The sequence below is a fragment of the Aspergillus terreus genome, genomic scaffold, assembly GCF_000149615.1.
Source record: "Aspergillus terreus NIH2624 scaffold_10 genomic scaffold, whole genome shotgun sequence".
NCBI lineage: Eukaryota > Fungi > Ascomycota > Eurotiomycetes > Eurotiales > Aspergillaceae > Aspergillus > Aspergillus terreus.
Genome location: NT_165933.1, coordinates 444,593 through 465,410, shown reverse-complemented (window position 1 = coordinate 465,410; position 20,818 = coordinate 444,593). Strand labels below are relative to the sequence as shown.

At 56.1% G+C, this 20,818-nt stretch overlaps 10 protein-coding genes across 10 annotated transcripts; 5 read left to right on the top strand and 5 right to left on the bottom strand.

Annotated features, from left to right (window-relative positions):
* Nucleotides 1–302: 302 nt before the first annotated feature.
* On the top strand, nucleotides 303–1,711 carry ATEG_07016 (camp independent regulatory protein; the record flags this gene model as incomplete). The annotated part of the gene is made up of 2 exons (XM_001209702.1): nucleotides 303–1,271; nucleotides 1,361–1,711. The coding sequence occupies 2 exons, from the start codon at nucleotides 303–305 to the stop codon at nucleotides 1,709–1,711; spliced, it is 1,320 nt and encodes a 439-aa protein (XP_001209702.1).
* Nucleotides 1,712–2,939: 1,228 nt separating this feature from the next.
* Nucleotides 2,940–4,642, bottom strand: ATEG_07015 (uncharacterized protein; the record flags this gene model as incomplete). Its single annotated transcript, XM_001209701.1, has 3 exons — nucleotides 2,940–3,236; nucleotides 3,274–4,261; nucleotides 4,593–4,642. 3 exons carry the CDS (start codon nucleotides 4,640–4,642, stop codon nucleotides 2,940–2,942), a joined length of 1,335 nt encoding a protein of 444 aa, XP_001209701.1.
* Nucleotides 4,643–5,617: 975 nt separating this feature from the next.
* Nucleotides 5,618–6,440, top strand: ATEG_07014 (cardiolipin synthase; the record flags this gene model as incomplete). The annotated part of the gene is made up of 3 exons (XM_001209700.1): nucleotides 5,618–5,733; nucleotides 5,782–6,104; nucleotides 6,172–6,440. The coding sequence occupies 3 exons, from the start codon at nucleotides 5,618–5,620 to the stop codon at nucleotides 6,438–6,440; spliced, it is 708 nt and encodes a 235-aa protein (XP_001209700.1).
* An 891-nt stretch (nucleotides 6,441–7,331) lies between these two features.
* On the bottom strand, nucleotides 7,332–9,457 carry ATEG_07013 (tRNA modification protein MTO1; the record flags this gene model as incomplete). The annotated part of the gene is made up of 2 exons (XM_001209699.1): nucleotides 7,332–9,282; nucleotides 9,351–9,457. 2 exons carry the CDS (start codon nucleotides 9,455–9,457, stop codon nucleotides 7,332–7,334), a joined length of 2,058 nt encoding a protein of 685 aa, XP_001209699.1.
* Nucleotides 9,458–9,739: 282 nt separating this feature from the next.
* ATEG_07012 (acireductone dioxygenase (Ni2+-requiring)) lies at nucleotides 9,740–10,384 on the top strand (the record flags this gene model as incomplete). The annotated part of the gene is made up of 3 exons (XM_001209698.1): nucleotides 9,740–9,769; nucleotides 9,821–10,192; nucleotides 10,250–10,384. The coding sequence occupies 3 exons, from the start codon at nucleotides 9,740–9,742 to the stop codon at nucleotides 10,382–10,384; spliced, it is 537 nt and encodes a 178-aa protein (XP_001209698.1).
* Nucleotides 10,385–10,575: 191 nt separating this feature from the next.
* mmm1 (ERMES complex subunit MMM1) lies at nucleotides 10,576–12,080 on the bottom strand (the record flags this gene model as incomplete). Its single annotated transcript, XM_001209697.1, has 2 exons — nucleotides 10,576–11,906; nucleotides 12,050–12,080. 2 exons carry the CDS (start codon nucleotides 12,078–12,080, stop codon nucleotides 10,576–10,578), a joined length of 1,362 nt encoding a protein of 453 aa, XP_001209697.1.
* A 434-nt stretch (nucleotides 12,081–12,514) lies between these two features.
* On the top strand, nucleotides 12,515–13,818 carry ATEG_07010 (DUF1183 domain protein; the record flags this gene model as incomplete). Its single annotated transcript, XM_001209696.1, has 3 exons — nucleotides 12,515–13,311; nucleotides 13,389–13,481; nucleotides 13,776–13,818. The coding sequence occupies 3 exons, from the start codon at nucleotides 12,515–12,517 to the stop codon at nucleotides 13,816–13,818; spliced, it is 933 nt and encodes a 310-aa protein (XP_001209696.1).
* A 539-nt stretch (nucleotides 13,819–14,357) lies between these two features.
* On the bottom strand, nucleotides 14,358–16,099 carry ATEG_07009 (transcription factor TFIIIB subunit BDP1; the record flags this gene model as incomplete). The annotated part of the gene is made up of 2 exons (XM_001209695.1): nucleotides 14,358–16,009; nucleotides 16,072–16,099. The coding sequence occupies 2 exons, from the start codon at nucleotides 16,097–16,099 to the stop codon at nucleotides 14,358–14,360; spliced, it is 1,680 nt and encodes a 559-aa protein (XP_001209695.1).
* Nucleotides 16,100–16,599: 500 nt separating this feature from the next.
* On the top strand, nucleotides 16,600–18,975 carry ATEG_07008 (E3 ubiquitin-protein ligase BRE1; the record flags this gene model as incomplete). Its single annotated transcript, XM_001209694.1, has 6 exons — nucleotides 16,600–16,623; nucleotides 16,771–16,914; nucleotides 16,974–17,022; nucleotides 17,077–17,624; nucleotides 17,676–18,749; nucleotides 18,802–18,975. 6 exons carry the CDS (start codon nucleotides 16,600–16,602, stop codon nucleotides 18,973–18,975), a joined length of 2,013 nt encoding a protein of 670 aa, XP_001209694.1.
* A 693-nt stretch (nucleotides 18,976–19,668) lies between these two features.
* On the bottom strand, nucleotides 19,669–20,441 carry ATEG_07007 (uncharacterized protein; the record flags this gene model as incomplete). The annotated part of the gene is made up of 2 exons (XM_001209693.1): nucleotides 19,669–20,222; nucleotides 20,273–20,441. 2 exons carry the CDS (start codon nucleotides 20,439–20,441, stop codon nucleotides 19,669–19,671), a joined length of 723 nt encoding a protein of 240 aa, XP_001209693.1.
* Nucleotides 20,442–20,818: the final 377 nt, after the last annotated feature.

The window sequence follows — 20,818 nt, the reverse complement described above, 5'->3', positions numbered from 1 at the left end:
CTCCTCTTCAACCGAGAAACCTGGTTATTTGCCTCGTCTCTCCCACACAACGGCTCCCATCTTCTCTCCTCGACCCTCAATCAGCATCCCACCTGTGCTCTCCCCAGCCGCTACGGCTCTTCTCTGCTCCTACCATCCTTAGGTTTAGGAACAAGCGCACTCCCGCTCGAGTTACTCAGTTACTCGAAACTCTGATACAGCGTGCCTTTAACTCTGATCCCGTTTGCCTCTGACCCCTTTCGACTAGGTTCACCCCAACCTACACAGAAGTATACACACGACACTGCTGCAGATCAACCACCATGGTGAACGGCACCACCACGGTGTTGGAGCCTACCTTCACCGGGTACGTCGCGACTACCCAGGATGCCTTGATCCTGTTCGAGGCCTGTCTCACCGGCGTTCTACACCATGTGCCCCGCCGACCCCACGATCGCGAACGCGGTCATCTGGTGCGCAGTGGCAGTGTCTTCATCTACGAAGAGAACTCGTCCGGGATCAAGCGCTGGACGGACGGCGTCACCTGGAGTCCCAGTCGCATCCTGGGCAATTTCCTCGTCTACCGGGAGCTCGAGAAGCCCTTCCCTCCCGGCGAGAAGAAACGGGCGATGAAGAAGGCCAACCGTCGCCCCGTGCCATCGACGCGGCCAGGCGAGCCGTATCCGCGACATGACAGCGCCGGGGCCCAGGGCTTCTCGCCTTCGACCACGTCGGCCTTTGGGGATCGACCGCACCAGTCGGACATGGAAAGGGCCCTGGTTGGCTCGCTGGTGGATTCGTACGGCTTCAAGGACTCGGGGTTGGTCAAGAAGACGATGAGTGTGACGGTCTCGGGGGTCACACACCATCTCGTGTCGTACTACAGCGTCGAAGATGTGGTGCGGGGTCATCTAACCCCTCCGTCGATGGTCGACCATCTGCGCTACATCCGGCCCCGCGCTGAACTGACTCAGAAGCAAAGCTTCCGTGCTCCGATTGACGATCTGGGAGACCGGGCCGTTGGAGGGCCTGAACGATCCGACCCCACGCCATGTATGGCTATCGGCCCCAGCTGGTCGCTCCTTACGGCATTCCGAGCGCTCACCCCGATTTCTACATGCATGCCGCCCCCTACGCCGCAACCCATGCGCCGCCGTCTGGCCCGATCCCCGGCTACTCCATGCCCGGGTCGATCTCTGCACAACCCGCCTATCTCCCAACCCCATCCGCACCGACGCAGATCCCTCAGAAACCCGACGATCACCCGCATTTCCGGGCGCCCCCTCAGTATGGTACGAGCTTCGATGCGCTGGGCCAGAGTGCCATTTCGTCGTCGATGCAGTCGGCCCTGGGGACAACGATTCCGAGCTCTTTGAGCGAGCGAAACCGGTCCCACTCCGATCAAAGCACATACCGGAATTCGTCGATCTCCTCCCGCAGCGTCGCCACCGATGCGACGTCTCCGATGGACCCCACGACGCCGGCGACCTTCTCTCGGGGGAGCAGCTTCAGCCTCGCGGGTCTGGATGGCACCTCGCACCAAGCGTTGGAGCAGCGGGGGGTGGCTGCCTTTGATCCCAGCATCCCGCGCCGGGAATCCAACCCGATTGCGCCTTACTACACTGCGGCCGATAGACAGCCATATTATGTCGGGGCTACCGCGCCAGCGGCCCACGCCGGCTACCCGGTGTCGACGTGGACGACTGCAGCTCCCGCGCAGCCTCAAGTCTAAGCGGAGATTCACACTTTCCTTCTCTTTTCCCCTTGTTTTTTTGTTTCTCTTTGCTTTTAATTTCTCCGGAAGGGCGGCAAGTTGGGCATAGACTCTGATATACTCTATGGATGATTACCCGGATGGAACACTGCTCTTAGAGGAGATCTCGGTGGCCTGTTTTTTTTTTTTTTTTCTTCTTCTTATCTTGCGCTTAAATTGTTCTTCCTACGATGACACGACGCACCTAAAATTTGCTTTCAGCCGGTTGTCGCACGCACGCACACTTTGCGTATGGGGGTTCCTCTTCGATTCTTTCTGATTTTGCGTGTCGCGTTAATACCTTATGAGCCATGGGTCGGTTTGGGTGGCACGGTCTGGGGCGGTTATCTGATATCTTTTTTTCGTCTGTCGCTTTTTGTGAGATTCTGCGCATATCCTTGTTGTTTCCAGTTAATGGGAGGAAGTCATGGGTTACGGAGTACGTTGCTGGTTCTGGGATCGCTCGGAGGACACCATGCTGTTGAGATCTTGCTGAATACCTATTACTATTCTATTCTACTATTTGACCTTCGGCTCCTGAGTGTTTGCCCGGTGATCCCATATTCCACGGGGTTGCCGACGTTGAGTGAAGTACGTATCATCGAATCGATATGAAACCAGGTCACGGAGCCCCCGGATGTTGTGTACAATACTCCGTAGGACTCTCGGTCAATCTCCATGATGACTACACTGTCGATCATGGGTGGGTGGACCACCCCCCCGAATTGTCCCGAGACCCACGACCCACCGCCGACCACGATGAAGGATCATCAGGTGGTGAGGCAGGCAGGCCGGTTCCATGGTCCGGGGCAGGCTGGGTAGGTTATTTCCGCGGGTTGCATTGCGTAATCGAAACGAGTAGTGGAGAGTACGCTGGTAATACGTACGGAGTCCTCGTAATGGGACTGGAGAAAATACCCAGGGTAAATTGGAATTGGAAATGTGAAATACAGGTGTGGGATTCGATTTGATATCAAGGATGAAATAAGGTACAGACAAGATCAGGGTTTAGAATTAGGGTTATCACGATCCTGATCTGGGGAAGCAGCCGTCTGTCATAACTTTATTTCCGATTTGCATCTCGACTGCAGTCCGCATCGCGTCGTCCCTCCTTGCTACCTTGCTTCCCCCGACCTAGTTATGTATCTGCTTCCTGGGTAATGCGTAATTAATCCCCGGACGGGTAGTGCCCATCTCCCGCAGGCTCTTAGTTCTGCCCGTTGCTGGCGAGGATCGTCCGCATGGGCAGTCCCCCCGCGTTGAACCCCGGCGGCATCATCGGTCCGGCTGCTGCGTTCACGGGCACCCGCCCTGGCATGGCGGCCATGCCGCCGGCCGGGAAGGGCAGCTGGGGCATGCCGCTGACGGGTTGGACCATGGAGTAGTCGCCGGGGGCGTTGGGGGGGTTATCGGGGAGGCCGTCGGTGTCGTCTGGGAGGATAGGGATCTGGGGATACCGCGCGTGAGCTGAGATCAGACAACTTCCATAGATTGTTGGGGGGGCCTACGCCAGACGCGAACCGCTTCCCCGGCATATGCACATAATCGTCAAACGAACTCTCCAGGGCGGCAAAGTTGAACCCGCGCGAGGCACTGTCGGCGGGGACAGGCTCGAAGCGCTGGCCGACTTCGACGCGAAAGTCGACGGGGCGACGGGGCACGGGGCGGTAGCGACGCTGCCGCAGCCACCAGGCCGGGTATACGGAGCAGTGGAACTGAAGGACGGGGTCGATGTCGAGGGCGAATTGGACGCGGCTGTCAGCGCGGGGTTTCTGGATGAGCATGGCGAAGGTGAATTCGCGGGGGAGCCCGGAGCGCTGCAGGTTGTTTTCCTCGAGGGACCAGACGAGCTGGGCGGCGTCGGCGTCGAAGCGGCGGCCGCGCGGGCTGGGCAGCGAGCGCACCGAGCCCTGGATGCGCATCATCTCGTAGCGCCGGTAGCGGCCGTTGATGCCGCCGGCCGGCGTGATGCTGGCCATCACCGGCAGCTCGGCGACGCCGAGGGAGCCCGTCAGGCTGTAGTTCCACTGCAGGGTCTCGGGCGAGACGGTGCCGTAGAGGAGGTGCGGGGCGTGCTTGAGGAAGCGCGGGTTGCGCGAGCGCGCGGGTCCGGCGCTGCTGTCGCGGCCGCAGCGTACGGAGGCGCGGATGGTGGCGGCGCGGAAGCGGTGTGCGAGGGTGTTGGGCGAGTGGAAGACGAAGTTGACGCTGAGGAAGTCGACGTGGTCGAAGTCCTGGTCGGACACCGCCGGTGACGAGTAGTGGCCGTGCTGGAGGCGCTGGACGTGCGCTGTGATGTAGGCGTTGGCGGGGAGATGGCGTTCGTAGATGCATGTCCGGTTGACGAGGAGCCGCGGGTTGGCCAGGTTGGGGTCGACGGGCCCGGCCAGGACGGCGGGAGGCCTGTCGGTGATGGACGGGTTGGATTCTGCTGGTTCGTCTGGTTGGTCTGTGGTAGTCGTTCTAGGTGCGCGTCTTTGGTCAAAGGTCACGACAGTCATGTCCGGGGCCCGTCTGGCCGCCGGCTCACTGCCCTCGTCACCTTGTAACATTCCCATCGCGAGGTCGTAAAGATGAGAGCATCCATGGGGGGAAAAGCAAGTCCATGAAGTCGAGGATTGAAGCGGTGGTGACGCAAGTCAAAGTCCAGAGAGAAGTGACGCAGACAGGCAGCTTGTATATCAGGTGAGGCGTCAAGCGCGATGTCAGATGAGAGCGCCGTCAGGCACACAGCCAAGCGCAGATCGATCGGGTGAATCGTGTGTTAATGATCGCCGGAATGGTCAGGTGAGCTTTGGTTGTGAATGGTCTGGGAGAGGGTTAGTGATGTGGTGACTGAGAGAGAAGGATATTGACGTACCTGAATATGTTGACAAGATCAGCCACCGTCGCTTGTTTGAACCGCTTCATGGTGATCGGATGCGCATGCATCTTCCTTCGGAAGTCTAATCGATCAAGAAGCTTCCGGCAAGGCGGGCTTAATTGTAGAGGAGTCTGTGTCATGAACCATGTCAACACCACCACCGGAATAGTGAAGAAACATCACTTGATAGTGAAGGAGAGCAGAATCGACAGAAGTTAGAACGGAACTCTTCTGAATATCTAGTTCGGTATAGGTAGTTGTATAGAGACGTCATCACGTGAGCGGAACAACCATTGACCCGGTTTGCGCACATCACGAGCCTCACTTTGTATACACTCTTCTCCTGCTGTCCTCGACGTCGGTGTTTCCCTCGCTGCCGCCCATCAGGTTGATTTGCTCTCCAGTGTGCGGATGGCAGTCGCCTGTCTTGCCTGTCTCGCTTGTCCTTCTCCCCAGAGACAGCAGCTGTAGCGTGGAAGTTCGAAATCCCGCATATCCGATTACCACTGTCACATTAATATTGGCATGACGGGATAGCATTCGATTGAGAGGATCAATCTGTCTGTCTGTGATTGTCTCGCTCGTTTGGTCTAATTCACTTTGTCTACGAGGGAAAAGTGCACCTCTGTATGCCATCCCTTTTCCTTTTCGGGTATCTCCACTGACTTCATCAGCTCCGTCTGGTGCATGAAGACCCGCACCACTACCCTGGATTGCACGTCCCGCTCAATTGAGCCTGCGCAATCATATTTTCTCTATTTTACTCTGCAAGACCAGATACCAACTGTCATCCTTCAGTCAGGCGCATCATGGCGGCCAGTCCACTTTTCCTAATGCCCATCCGCGCATCCCGGCTGCGCCCCCGTCTGTCATGTGGAACCGTGGCTTTCAACCCATCATTCAGTCTCGGCTGTCAAATCAAGACGAGAGGCCTGTCAATCACTGCTATGAAGAGGCGCTTCAATGCCATTCAAGACAGTCACAAGCCGGCCTGTTCGTTCAGGTCGAGAACATCTGCTAACATGCCTACCGTCATCGTCAAAAACCGAACCCATATCCCTGGTGCCTTGGTCTCGAGCTCCCCCCAACAGAAATACTGGTATACGACGCAAAAATCTTCTGACCAAAATGCCACAAAGTACGTCCTCTCCCATCCCAATTCACCGTCGTTTGACTGACCCGACAGGCCACAACCGGAGACAAAAAAGTCTCCCATCCTGTCACGGATCCCTCGTCCGTCGACGCACGAGAACATCTACACCGTCCCCAACATTCTCACCTTCTCGCGGCTGGTCGCCGCTCCTCTCGTAGGGTACTTCCTCGTGCACGACTACCACGGGGCCGCCCTGGCCCTGTTCGCGTACGCCGGCATCACCGACCTCGTCGACGGTTACATCGCCCGGCGGTACAACCTCCAGACGGTGGTCGGCACCATCATCGACCCCATGGCCGATAAGCTGCTGATGACCATCGGTGTCGCCTGTCTGGCCGTCAACGGCTCCATCCCAGGTGCGTTCATCGCAGCCAACAGCCTCCCTTCGTGCAGAGGAACCCACTAACAACCCGGCATGTCCAGTCTGGCTGGCCGTCATCATCCTCGGCCGCGACGTCGGCCTGGCCGTCTCCGCAATCTACTACCGCTGGATCTCGCTCCCCCCGCCCAAAACAATGGCCCGGTACTGGGACTTCTCCCTCCCCTCCGCCGAGGTCAAACCCACTCAGATCTCCAAGGTCAACACCGCCCTGCAGCTGCTGCTGGTCGGGAGCGCCATTGCCCTGCCCGTGGTGCCGGAGACGATCCTGGATGCGTGGAATCTCCGTGAAGCTATGACTGGGTTCCAGTAAGTACTTTCTCTTTCTCTTGCCCGTGTTTGTGCTTTTGTTGTGGGAGACGCTCGGTGGTCGGGGCCCGATAAAACCCTTTGCTAGGTGTAACCTAGCACATACGACCACAGGGTGTGGAGAACAGGGCTTCCCGTCCGCTCAGCCGTACTTAAGCCACACGCCGGCCGGTTAGTAGTTGGGTGGGTGACCACCAGCGAATCCCGGCTGTTGTATGTTTTTCTTTTTGCGTTTTACTTTTTGAGCTTTCTCCTTCATCGGCCACTAACATCATTAGATACCTCGTCGCTGCCACCACTCTCTGGTCTGGCCTGAGCTACGTCTTCTCGAAAGATGCGGTCAAGATCCTGTCGAAGGAGGAGGTGCAGAAGCGCATCGCAAGAGCGGCGGCGGCGAAGAAAGGGTCCTCGTGATTGATCATGGACTCGCCGTGACGTGGTCGGGGTTGTACAGTATGTAAATAGACTCGGCACCGTGTTGTCTTGGTTGCATAGCATTAGAATTATCATTCCTGATGTCAGGTGTAAGGGCATCTGATTATTCTTACCGTCTATCTACAGCTTACCTTCTGGTCCCCGTGTAGTGTGAGTGGATATATATTTCTACCCTCAGTTGGTGATGGCAGCTCTCTGCCTTGAAATGAGTAAAGGAGGAAGCCTAGGAACATCAGAGCAAGTCAAGACCCTCCATTATGCCTACTGATATACGCTACACCTTACAGGCCCAAAAGAAGCCCGCGATAAAACATCGTTGATCTAATTTACAAGAGGTATCTATCTGTATGCGTAATATGTCCTATAGAAATACACATTCCAATATCTCGGAGAATACACCCATTGCGCCCGTTACCACCGCTGAACAAACAATATATATCGTACACACACATAATCCGAATCAAGGCGTCTCCTGCAAAAGCTCCTCGGGAACAGCGTCACCCGACGGAGACGGCACATGCTTCCGCACATGCGCAAGTAACCTCAACGCACCGGCCGGCGTGACGCCCTCAATCCGTCGTGCCATGCCGACGCTGAGCGGCCGCACCCGCTCCAGCGCCTGTCGCTCCTCCGTGCTGATACCCTGGACCTTCGAATAGTCCAGGCCCGCAGGAAGAAGCAGGTTTTCGTCCTGGAGGAACTTCCGCGCCGCCGTCTCCTGTCGCGCGATGTACGGGGCGTACCGGCGCTCGATGGCGACGCGGGTGCGGATCTCGGGGGCGAACGAGGCCGGCGTGTATGCGACCCCGGACGGGGATTCGATGTGCGGGATGAGGGCGTCGACGTCCACCTCGTCCAGACAGAGGAGGTCCAGTGCAGATCGAATGGACGTGTCCGTGCGGGCTTTGAACCCTCTGCGGGACCAGGCGCTGGAGGACATGCGGGTGTTTGCGAGGAGGGTTTGGAGTTCCTGGATTTGTGCTTCGGTGTCGGTGAAGTGGTGCCAGCGTTTGTCGGACACGATTCCAGCCTTGCGTGCCATGCGGGTGAGACGCAGATCCGCGTTGTCGGAGCGTGTGGAGATGCGGTATTCGCTGCGTGTCGTGAACATGCGGTACGGCTCCGAGACACCCTTCGTGATAAGGTCGTCGATCATGATTCCGATGAACCCGTCGGACCGGGTGAGGGTCAGAGGGGGCCGGCCCTGTGCGGACAGACCGGCGTTGGTGCCGGCGATGATACCTTGTCCGGCGGCTTCTTCGTATCCTGTTGTGCCGTTGATCTGGCCGGCCAGATAGAGGCCGCTGATCAACTTGGTTTCGAGCGACGGCCACAGATTGCGCGGATCGATGTAGTCGTACTCGACTCCGTATCCGGGCTGCAGCATGCGGACGTTTTCGAGGCCACGGACGGTCCGCAGCATGGCGAACTGCGCGTCCTCAGGCACGGTCATGGAGATGCCGTTGGGGTATATGACGTCGTTGGGCGCGAATCCCTCTGGTTCCAGCCAGATGAGATGGCGGTGCTTGTCCTTGAAGCGGATGATCTTCGATTCCAGCGAAGGGCAGTATCTCGGTCCCCGCACGGTCTCGCGAATATGGACGGACTTGTCCAAGTTGGCGCGGATAATGTCATGGGCCGCCTCGTTCGTATGCGTCATCCAGCAGGTGAGCTGACCCTCGTCCCCGACTTGAACGGTGTTGTTCAGATAGGAGAACGGCTGCGGGGGCGAGTCGCCTCTCTGGACCTCCAAGGCTGCGAAGTTGATGGTTTTCTTATCCAGCCGCGGAGGCGTGCCGGTCTTCAGCCGTCCGAGCTGGAAGCCCGCCTCCCGAAGGGATTTGCTCAGTCCGAACGTGGCAGCCTCTCCCATGCGCCCAGAAGGGAAGACCTTGAGTCCGATGTGGATCTCTCCTCCCAGAAACGTGCCCGTCGTGATCACCACCCGGCCGGTGGGAATGATTTCCCCAGACTCGAGCCTCACTCCGACGATCTTGCCCTGCGCGCCGGGGATATCCTCGATGCCTTCCTTCGAGACAACAATATCCGCAACCTTGCCCTCCACGATGCTCAGCCCTTCCGTCCCGGTGAGCTCTTCCTGCATATACTTCTTGTAGAGATCGCGATCAATCTGGGCCCGGGGACCCCAGACGGCCGGACCCTTTGACCGGTTCAATATGCGGAACATGATTCCTGCTTTGTCGATAATGCGTCCGGCAACTCCATCCATCGCATCTACCTCCCGAATCATCGTTCCCTTGCCAATTCCTCCAAAACTCGGATTGCACGAACACACCCCAATGTTGGAAAGCGACGGCGTGATTAATGCGGTGCGCGCTCCCGAACGAGCAGCAGCCGCGCAGGCTTCTGACCCCGCATGACCACCCCCGATAACGACGACATCGTACGGCCTGCACCAGAAGAGATTAGCATCCGCTGATCAAGGACGGTTGAGTGAGGATGAGAAAGTTCTCCTTACCGCGAGCCATCCGTGACGGTCGCCAGGCCACGAAATGATCCCAGCAATCGGGACCGAAACCCGAGGCCGCTGCGACTGAGCGCCAGTGACCGAGCTCGGAAAGCCATGATGGTGGTCGATGGCGAAAAGTGTTTGGACAGGACGAGACGAGACCCAAAATACGCCAAATATCGCCAGGAAAAAAGCGTTATTCAGCATCACGTGTGACACTTTATTCCCGTAAAGTCCGAAGGCGGTGAGAAGCGGCTGAGATAATCACCACCGCCAGTTTGCGCCATCGCCGGCCAATTGCGGGGCAGTATTTGGTCACCCCGCGGTCTGATCTTTTACTCTAACTACCTAGGTGTCTACCTGAATTCTCTTCTCATTCACGTCTTAAGCAACTCAAAATGAAGGCTTACTGGTACGACAACAAGCCGGTACGTGGGACCCCCTTCTGAACCCTAGGTATCCCGCTCACCACTCCGCAGGGCGACCAGCGCGAGGCTCACGACTCCGGCCGCCCCGTCTCGGAGGACTACCTCGCCTCGATTGGCGTCTTCTACCGCCACTGCCCGACCATCGAGGCCGTGGACGCTTTGGCAGCCGAGCGCGGATACAAGAACCGCGACGAGATCGTCGTGTCACCGCAGACCATGGGCGATGTGTACGAGGACAAGGTGAAGATGTTCTTCGCGGAGCACCTGCACGAGGACGAGGAGATTCGCTACATCCGTGACGGCGAGGGCTACTTCGACGTGCGTGGCCAGGAGGACGAGTGGGTGCGGATCAAGCTCGCGAAGGATGATCTCATCATTCTGCCTGCTGGTATCTACCATCGGTTCACGACCGACGACAAGAACGTACGTTGTGGCTGTGTTCCGTGTAATTGGGTGCTGCGACGCTGACTGAGTGTGTAGTATGTCAAGGCTATGCGCCTCTTCCAGGAGGAGCCCAAGTGGACGCCTCTTAACCGCAGTACGGACGTCGATGCTAACCCCCACCGCAAGACGTATCTGGCGAGCGTGGGTGGTGCTCCTGTGGCTGCTAACTAGGTGGTTCTTGATGGGATGCAAGGCAGGGGTTGGTGCAGTGTATGATGACTGCAGGGTTGATGACTATGCATATACCGACTGAATGAACTTGATGACATGCCTTTCAACTCATACGCATTCCCATGCTAGCTGTAGCATCCAAGACCGTATTCATTCAAGTAAGAACCTCTATTATACAGATGCAATTCATGTTAGTTCCCAACTGCACCGTCAGGTAGAGAACCCGGCATGTGAAAATCGTCGCTTATCGCCCCGCGGCTGTCTTCTCGAGTCATAGGATGTCCGTGGAACCCACCCGTCTCGACGTTGAAGCTGCTGGATCTCGACACGCTGTCGAACTGCGGTCGTGCTCCTAGGGGCCCCCGGAATCGCAGTCCATCGGGTCCTTGATCGAGATCGTCCCGCAAAGATGACCCCAAGTCTGCCGAGATGGCAGACCGAGACGCAGCGTTCGAGCCTGTCTCGGAATCCTCTCCAGTCCGGACGCCGGTGCGGCCCATGCGAGGCCACAGGTCCGGAAGTCCGACGACCTGCACACGGGGTTCAACCACCCGCTCCTCAAACCACGCATGGACACGGGCTTCCACCAGCTGAGCCACTTTTGGAACGTCTTGAAGACGGCTGCGGGAGCCGATGAGAGACCGCACAGATAGGTCTAGGCGATAATCTGGAAGAAATGAGAACGCAACATTGCTTTTAGGACTGGTCTTAGGAGGAGCGCCAGATGCATCGGCAGATTGCTGGTTAGGATTGGATGAGTTGTTCTCGGGCTGTGATTGAGTACGAGCCCCGTCCGCGGTTTGGGGAGCCGGGGATGGGGAAGGGGTGTGAAGAGGCGGCGTGGACGCGGGGACGAGGGAAATGCACAGGGTCCCTGAGAATCGGACAACAGAGATGGACAGGGCGACTGGGAGAATCGCAGAGCCAGGTTTCGGGTAGTTTAGGAGGAGCGACGTCTCTATGCCAATTGAGAGGTTGTCGTCGCTCAGGTCGACGTCCATTAAGGCCTGAAGCCTTCCGCCGTCGGAGTTGGGGTCATCTACCGCGATGATGCGGCAATTGCTGAAGATGGGGAACTCCTCGCCCAGGGAGATGTCTGTTACCGTGATTTTGTCTATGAACGAGGGCTTCTTTTCCGGATTGTTCAACGCCGCAGTTAACGAGCTAAGAATCGACGACGTCGGTTCATCCTTGAGTAAATACGCCGTCTGTCGGTATTGAGCAATAGTCTGGGCGATGAGGACATTGAACCAGTCCAAGGATTCCGGTTGATGGGATGAGTGATGAACGCGGTGGCGGCCATGCTTCGAGGGATTTGTGGGGATGGCGCCGTAGTAGGTCTTCCGTAAAATGGACCGGGTGTTCGTCGACGAGGATGGAACGGGTCGCAGGACATTCGAGGTGGACGGCTTCTCTCGCAATGACCTGGAGCCAGCCTCGTTCGTGGAAATGGTGTAAATCGAATTGGACCGTCGGTGGGTGGATGCGCGGTGGGAGAGGCCGCGGGACGGCGGAGGCGGTGCTTCACCAAAAATAAAGAACTTGATAAAGGCCCCAATCAACAGCACAACAGAGAGCTGGCCCAGAAGAAACCCCTGGGTGAAGGAGAGACTTCATCTGATATGTTAGCGAGACACGATCGAGAAGTCAGCCACGGTGACGTACGAAGACGGAGCCGGGACGGGCGAGGGTTCATCTGGTAGACAGAGAACAGTTAGTTACGGCCCGACAGAAAAGAGAAAGGAGGGATCGCACTTTGCTGAAAATTCATTGTCAGCCACTAGAGACCTCAAGCAATTCTCATAGCCCATCGCCACGCCAGGTGAGTAGAATTGGGAGGAGTGCTGAGAGCAGGTGGTGAGGGTAATTGGAAGTACTTGTAGGTGATGTTGAACTGATCGGTGGGTTGCCTCGGACCGCCCCAATCTAGACTAGCGTGTTCTGGGGGACTCTTCCTGCCTGAGGAACGCAAGTCCAGAACTTCTTCCTGTCGACTTCGCCATCGTCATCATGGTTGGAGCCTGAGAGGCCACGTTACATCTCACCATGTTTTGGGACAATCAAGCCATTTCAGTCTCTTACTAACTTCTAGCAAATATACATTTACCAAGCGCAAACATCCTTCTAACCATGAAGCCTCTAATCCACCTACAGCTCTTTCTCACCCTCATCTTACTCTCCTCACCAGCCTTCTCATACAATCGAGCTTTTGAACGTCCCCCAGGGAAAAATGCCATCCTTCTATCCAAAGTTCAGACCTTGACGCTCCGCGCGAACCGGCTCACAAGCTCCCGACGGGTCTCCCCAATCCCCCAGCTCAAATGCACCGGTCCCTCAAAGCGTATCTGTGACATGTACCCAATCGATACGATGCGCTGCACCAACGCCGGCTACGACTACGACGAAGAGGACGTCCAGTGGACGTGTACCGCTTCCCTCCCGGCGGAGTTCAAACTCGGTGCCACCGACGTCGTGTGCGAGGGATACCGCGATGCCGATGACCCCTGGGTGTTGAAGGGAAGCTGTGGGGTGGAATATCGATTGCTGTTGACGGAGCTGGGCGAGAAGAAGTTCGGGCGTGTGCGTGAGGACTCCTGGCTGAATGATGGTGCACTGGCGTCGCGCGGGCGCAATGTGATGGCCCTTTTAGGCGACTTGATCTTCTTTGGGTTCTTCGTGGCATGCTTCCTGCTGATCATGTGGCCGATGTTGAGGCAATGTTTTGGCCTGCGATGGGATGGGGGAGAGCGTCGTTTTCGAGGTTGGGGCCGTTGGGATGGAGGAGGAGGAGGTGGTGGTGGAGGTCCCTTCTATCCCCCTGGCCCACCACCACCGTACAACTCCTGCAATGATAACGCTTCCACTTGGTCTCGACCGGGCTGGACCCCAGGCTTCTGGACTGGTGCACTGGGAGGTGCTGCCGCCGGGTATGGACTCGGACGGCGGGATACAGGCCGGCGTGCAGCCAGCCAACGATGGGGCAATATGCATGACCCTGGGGAAGGCAGCTCAAGGTCGGCCTCCCAGTTTTCAACCCCGTCAACCAGCACTGGGTTCGGCTCAACCAGACGCAGGTGATTGGGAAGGTGGACGAAACGTATGTACTCCGTATATCTTCACCTAGACATCTAGCGATATGGCAGGAACCTGATGCCTCATATATCGTTATCCGACCCCGTCGTAACTTTCTTGGCCCCCTCCTCCCCTCAATCACCGTCCATTCTATGAAAGTGATGAGGGCTAGCGGTCTTGCTACCTAGTTCGTACACTCTCTAGCCATTTTCCAGATAGTCAGCCGACACCTTGATGTTATTATGGAGGAACCAGCACTCGAACGGGCCTCGCCAGAGGTAATCTGAAAGCGACACTTGGAATGGCTAAAGCTACATAGCCTCGATCCTATTGGCCTCACCCACGAACAAGCTATTGTCTGATAATAGACAAGAGATGCGCCCAGTCGATTCTAGCTAGTGGAGACCCGGAGTTACCTAACAGCATGCGGCCTATTGGGTACGTGAATGTACTTGACATGAACTATAATTCAGAGGACCCCGGGTACGATGAGGGCCTGGTTTATGACGGCTGCATGCGACTTGACTTAACCGGGCTTTTCAATCTGGCATATTACTAAGAAGCCAAGCCTCTTTTGTGAGCTCTACAACTATTTTGACGATCCTGATTTGGTGCCTTATACGGATGGGAATGGCACGTGCTACAACGCACCTAAGAACATTCTTGTACATCGACAGATCCTAAAAGGGAGAGTCTATAAACTTGAACCATAATAGAGAACGCTTCCCCTAGGATATAAATCATAGTAGGGCGATTTTCAGTCGGCCCAGCGGTAAGGGCTGGGTGGATAGGACATGTTATACGATAACTAATCATTTCTACATTTACAGGAGATCAGTAACAACGTCAAGAAGAAGAAGAGGGAGAAGGAAATAAAGATATTAGTCCTAGTATTCATTACTCAATAGTCATCAATCGTGCCCAGGATCTCTTCCGTTCCATCGCCCATATTCTTGAGCTGCTTCCTACTCCGCTTGCTCTTCGTAGGAACACCGTTGGACTTATCCGCGGCGGATGAATCGCCATTCTCAGCGCCATCCGGATTGCGAAGTAGCTCCTCCTGAGCCTGTTTCTCTTTCGCATGCTGGTCTTCGATCCGTTTTTTCTCTTCCTCGAGCTCTTGTTGGATCACCCGGGGATCGTCGTAGACAGTGTTGGTCATCTCAGAATATGTGTTGATATCGATGGTCTCGCGCGGTCCCATTAATGTCTCTCTGATCCGTTCTGGGTCGCGACGCTCTTCGCCATTGAACTTCAGTTTGATCTGACGACGTGATCGGCCCGGAAATAGCTTGCTGATCATCATGAAATCCGTCCCAAACATCCGCAGACCACGGTAGAACAGGTCTGTCATCTCTTCATCCCAGGATTCGGTCTTAGACCGCTTGCCGTACGAAGCCTGATTGATGCGCCGCGTGAGCGAGTTTTCCACCACATCCTCCAGTTCTCCCGCATTCCGCGCCGCGTCCGCATGTCGGTCAACCTGCAGTGAAGTCGTATCAAGCACAATCTCGCCATTCACAATTCGCATTTGTGGCCCCGATTGAGGCTGCTGGTCGAGATTGTCGATAGATGCCCTCTCCTCACTCTGTTTCGGTACCGGCGGCTCTTCCTTCTTTCCCTCTTCTTGCGCTTTCTGCTTTCGCTCTAGCTCCTCCTGTTCCATCTTTCGTAGTTCCATTTCTCGCGTGGATTTTTTACCCGTTTTTAGATCTTTGCACAACTCTGACATTTTTACCAACGCCGGCGCTATCTCCACCTGCTCTGCACCCTCTGGGGTCGGCTCGCGCTTGCGCCTCACCCGACGCTTTCGCTCTTTGCCCGATCCGTTTTCATCTTTCGACGTCCGCCGACTTTTGGACCTCGACATCTTTCGCGGTTGGTCCGGGGGGATTTGTGATTGCGCCCGATCTGACTCCTCAGTCGTCAGACCATCCATGGCCTGCGTTGCCGGCGGGGTGACAAGATTCGAGGCATTTTGTAGCGGTGGAATCTCCACATTCGCGGGGGTCGTTACTGAGGCGGTGCGCGGACGTTTCGTCGGTCGCGTCTCGGTTGTGGATTCGATCGATGGGTGAAGCCCAGGTGGTATGTGCGACTCGTCATCAATGTGCGAACCGTCTATGGAATCTCGCTCATGGCGCTGGTTATTGGGTAGATCGATGGTCGTTTCTGGTGCCGGCTCGGCCGGGGATGCGCGCGGGGGTGGGGATGGTTGAGGAGGGGTTGGGATGATACTGGTGGCCGTCGCCGAGAAGGAAGCCTTCCGTTTTGGTTGAGGCACGGCAATTGGGGTGGCGGTTGCTTTTTGGGTAACTGTCGCATTTCTATTCTGGGTAGATGAAGGTTCCTGAACTGCAGATGGCACTGACTGCGCAGCAGGTTCGCTGGTGGAGGGGCGACGAGACGGCTCTGGGGTCGCTGAAGCAGCTGCTGGCTGGGGAGTGTGAGCAGTCGAGGTCTGCGATGCAACGCTAGGTCGTCGTGGAGGTGCTGCGGCGGGAGCGGCGCGTCGGGCGGGCGCCTTGGGAGCGAATTTCTTACCCGACTTATCTATGTCAATGTTAGTCCTGTATAATGATGAGACGAAGAAAAGCGACGCGAAATGTACGAACTAATAGCAGAACTGGAGAATGATTTCATGGCGCAAGCATGGTGAGTCGAGGAATCGGGAGGATGTAAAAGTCTAGATGCGCTTCCTGATTCATCTGAACGGGGTAGAAGTGGGTGCGGTCACGTGGGAGGCGCTAGGGCGAACGCTAACTTCCACGCCGAAAATCCTCCTGGCTTCAGTCCAAGTCGCCCTCCTCTCGCTGGCTTATCTCACCCCTCCCTTTCTTTTTTCCCTTTCCACCACCCCATCCCAGCCACAACCTGCTCTTTTTCACGGTCGGACTTTGCCGCGGTCTCTGCTCCCGGCTCGCTGCTGCTCAGTGGAGACGGCCGTCGCCTTGTTCGTGCCTTTTCTCTAGCCACTGATGCCGGCCGCCGACGCCTCCCCCGTCGCATCGTCCGAGTCCGGTTTTGTCAAAATGGAAGACCGGAAGAGACCTGCTGCGTATGACCAAAATGAATCCGCGCCCCCGTTGAAGAAGCAGGCGACTTCGGTCAATGGGGGTGGGAAACCTCATCCTGATGCTGATATGCCCTGGAAAGATGATCTGGAGGTGAGTTCACACGCTGTCAGGGGTTGATTGAAGACAGACGGGGTTTCTCCTGCGATCACCGACACTAAGGGGTTCTGGCTGAACGAAGTCTCGACGGATCAATCAGACAAAGTTACCCAGTACTGACAAGTTGTTTCTCCACAATAGCGATTCCAAAAGGATGCGATATGGCGCCAGATGCAGGAATACAAACGCGAGAAGAATGCCCTGGAGACGAAAGTGAATCAAATGTCGAAGACTACCATGCAGCTTAATGACCATTTGCGAATTATCGATGCATGGTATAACCAGGTGAGCGATATGTCGGCAGTTTACGAGGCGTACAAAGCGGTGTTCTAACGTGTCCGAAGTTGATCGATGAAATTAAAATCCTTATTGGCCCGTCGGGAGAAAGTCAAGGTGGGTGCACTCCAGATGGTGGGTATTCCTGCTCTCCATGCTGACGATATCCAGAACGCCCCTCGTTTAAGAGCTCCCTACTCTTCGACGATGCCGAGAAATTTGAGAAACATTTAAAGTCCCGGTCGGATGATATCCGCGAGATCATATCACGCTGTGCCTCCAATGCGCCGAAGGTGCCCCCTGAAGTATCGGAACTGCAAAGCCAATTGTCCAAAAAATTGGCTGAAGAAAAAGCTACGATTACGGAACTTGAGAAGGCCCTCTCCGAAAAGCAACAACTAGAGGAGAGTCTCGAAGAAGCGTCTTTCCGGTACATGGTGGCGGAGAAGAAACTTGATCGCGCTCGGAGTGTCACAGTCGCCAAGCTGGAAAAACAGTATATTTTTGGGGCACAACGACCGGGGGGTGACAGCGCTTCCTCACAGCGCGAGGAAACCGCGACCCCCAATGGTGCAACTCCCGTTGCCGAGCGCACCCCGGAATCGGAGGAGGCACTTCACCGGGTTTCTGCGATCTCCGAGAAGCAGAAGGAACAGTTGCAGAAATTAGAGGCCGAGAATGCCAGTCTACTTGGCCAGATTACCGAGATGAATATCAAGGTAGGTGAACACCCGTGCCGAGACTCGCTTAATGCTAACCAGACTTGGTAGCGCTCGAAACTGACGGATGATGATTACGCGCACACGGATTTATTTAAGCAATTACGGTCCCAATATGAGGATGTGGTGAAGCGGATAAATCATTTAGAAGCGACTAATGTGCAATTGCGCGAAGAAGCCACGAAGCTACGATCGGAACGGACTGCATACCGTAATCAAATTGACGAAGAGACGCAGAATGTCATTGCGGAAAAGGAAGCGCAACTGATGCGGGCGGAGACGGACTTGGCCCGGATACGGAATGCACGCGACGAACTCTTGGCCGATCAGCAGATGCGAAAAGCTGCGCAGGAGCAGGAGAAGACGGCATCACTCAAAGTCCAGGAACTTACCGACGCCGCAAAGGCGCAAATTGCGTCGTTGGAATCGGAGGTCGAGCGGCTCCGCCTGCAGCTGGACAACGCCAGGGACAACCAACCCGAAGTCGATGAAATTCCAGTCGAAGAGTTACGGGTCAAATATCGTAACCTCGAGCGTCAATATTCCATGCTCAATACCGAACTTACGTCCATGCAGACCGCCTGCAGGAAGTACTCGTCCCTGGCATCGCAGAAAGTTTCGGACTACAGCGCTCTGGAAGAGAAGGTCGCGCGGTTAACTGCCGAGAAGTCAAAGGCCGATCAGAAGTATTTCGCGGCGATGAAGAGTAAGGAGGCGCGGGATATGGAAGTGCGCACGCTGCGGATGCAGAATTCCAAGAGCTCGGATATCGTCTCTCAACTGAAGGAATCCGAAGCCGCCACTCGTTCGTTACTGTCCAACATGGAGAAGCAAGTCAGCGAGACTCGGGAAGCGCTCAACACCATGACGCAGAAGCACAACGCCGCACAGCAACAGCTCACCGAGAGTAGCATCATGATGGATGGTCTCCGAGGACAAATTACTGAGCTGAAGAACCTCTCGGTCTCCAAAGATACCGCATTGGCGAACGCGTCCAGTGCTTGCCGTCAAGCCGAGACGGAGGTGGAAGGTTTGAAGGCCACCCTCGCGGATACGAAGAAGAGTTTGGAGAATTGGAAGAATAAGAGCCTTGGAAATTCCTCCTCCGAGTATGAAATGCTACGGGTAAGTCTTTCGCTTTTTAATGCCGTGAGAATGTTTCAACTGACTGGTTCAGACCTTGGCGCTTTGTACGGTCTGTCGGCGAAACTTCAAGAACACGGCCATCAAGACCTGCGGGCACGTTTTCTGCCGCGACTGTGTCGAGGAGCGCCTTACCTCTCGCTCTCGAAAGTGCCCGAATTGCAATCGATCCTTTGGCAACAACGATTACATGCACATTACCTTGTGATCTGCTTGCCGCTCCCTTCTTGTATCATACTTCTTTCTTGTCTTTTCTGTTCTACCACCCCCTTTTTCTCCCACTATCTTTTTTTATTAGTGTTCTTTTATTTCCCTTTACTTCTTTTGGGGAAAAGGTTTCTGGTGCGGTGTTTTCTGCGTGCGGGTTTAGCCGGATATGAATCCAGAGGGGGACTGGCGTTTGTTGATATCTCTTCGTGCTCGGATGAGCCATGTTTAACTTTGCATATTTGGTCATGGTTTTCCTCGGCAGAGGATCTTCTTTTCTTCCTGTCTTTTTTTGGGCTTTTTGGATACCCTCAGTGTTCGCAGTGGCACGTGGGTGGGAGGTGACGGCGTGAGTGATGTAGGATTAGGCTGGATGCTCGATGGACGAGCAGGACGACAGATACACCACTATATTACGGTCATGCAAACGTGCGAGGCAGGATTGGCATAAAGGTCGTTACATTAATCATTATTTACGAATTAAATATTCTACTGTACAGAAGTTCATGTCTTCCCATCCACAGATCTAGCGACGGGACCACCTGCCCCGCCTCTTCGACGGGGGTGTCCCATTCGCGATCTATTCGGGCGGTGATCATGTCCTGGAGGGATTTGCTGGCCAGCACGCCCTGTGCCTGATAAGGGCCCATGACGGAGGCGCGCACGGCGGCAGAGAGTACCGCCTTGGCATGGTTCAGCATAAAGACGTAGGGCCGTCTGGCGGGCGTCCATGCCCATGGGCCAGACAGACGACGCCCCACAGGGGGGCGAAATGGCCCTTCGGACCGAGAGAGTCGGTATCGTCGGAGGACATCTTCAAGGCGTCGGAGAACGCCTCAATGGTCTTGACGGCCTTGGTGGCCGTGGGGCCGGCCAGGAACGGGTCGCTGGCATAGGTGCCGCGGAAGGCGCGCTCCCAGACGCCGATCAGCGCGCGGCCCTGCGCGACGCTCGCCCGCTGGGCGACCACGCATGGCGTCGACGCGTCGAGGTCATTGTCGAGGGTTTCCAGCTCATGCGGTCGCCGGTAGGCGGCGAGAACGTATGGGAGAGAGGTACTCGCCATCGAGGCAATGGAGAGCTTGAGGAAGCGGTGGAAGGAGGCAGTGGGAGTGACGGTGGGAGGAAGGGGTTTGTTGTGTGCGATGTAAGACTCCAGCCCGCTGGAGTAGGCGAAGGAGCCCAGTGGGAGGGCGGAATCGGAGAGGAGAAGGAGGGCATGATGGGTAGGATTTACTGGTGTGGTATCTGGGGTGTGTTAGCGGGGAAGGGATGGGAAGTCGGGAGTGATTGCGCACCTTCAGGGAGAGAGAGGTATGAGGAGTCGTCGTCGACGCTGGGAGAGACGGATTCTGTCGGCGTCCCTGTGGCCTCCGCGAGGCGATATCGGGCATTGTGGAGGCGATACTCGAGATCGGCGATCTCTTTCTCGAGGGCGGGGATGGAGTGCAGTTGCTTGCCGGGCATGGATGTAAGTATATATATATGTAGGGCGGTTGTAGTGGTCGGGGGGTATCGGGGTGTTGTGTCTGGGAGAATGATCGAGTCAATGGAGAGAATCTGGAGCAATTCCTGGGGAAGACTCCATGTTTAAGTAGAGGTGATGCTCTTATCAGTTGGTAAAAGCATTAGAAGAACAAAACTCGCCCGATAACTCCCGTTCGGGACTGCCCGGCAGGCGGTGACCCACTGCAGAAAACCGGGCTTCGGCGAACTTCAACGCCTTCCCGATGCGGTAAGCAACTTCTCTCCGCCGATCTTCGTGCTTCGCCATGGCTGCTGCAGCCCTACGCTTTTAATCCACTCTCCTCCCCCTTTTCGGCCATCCGGCGTTCCTCTTCTTC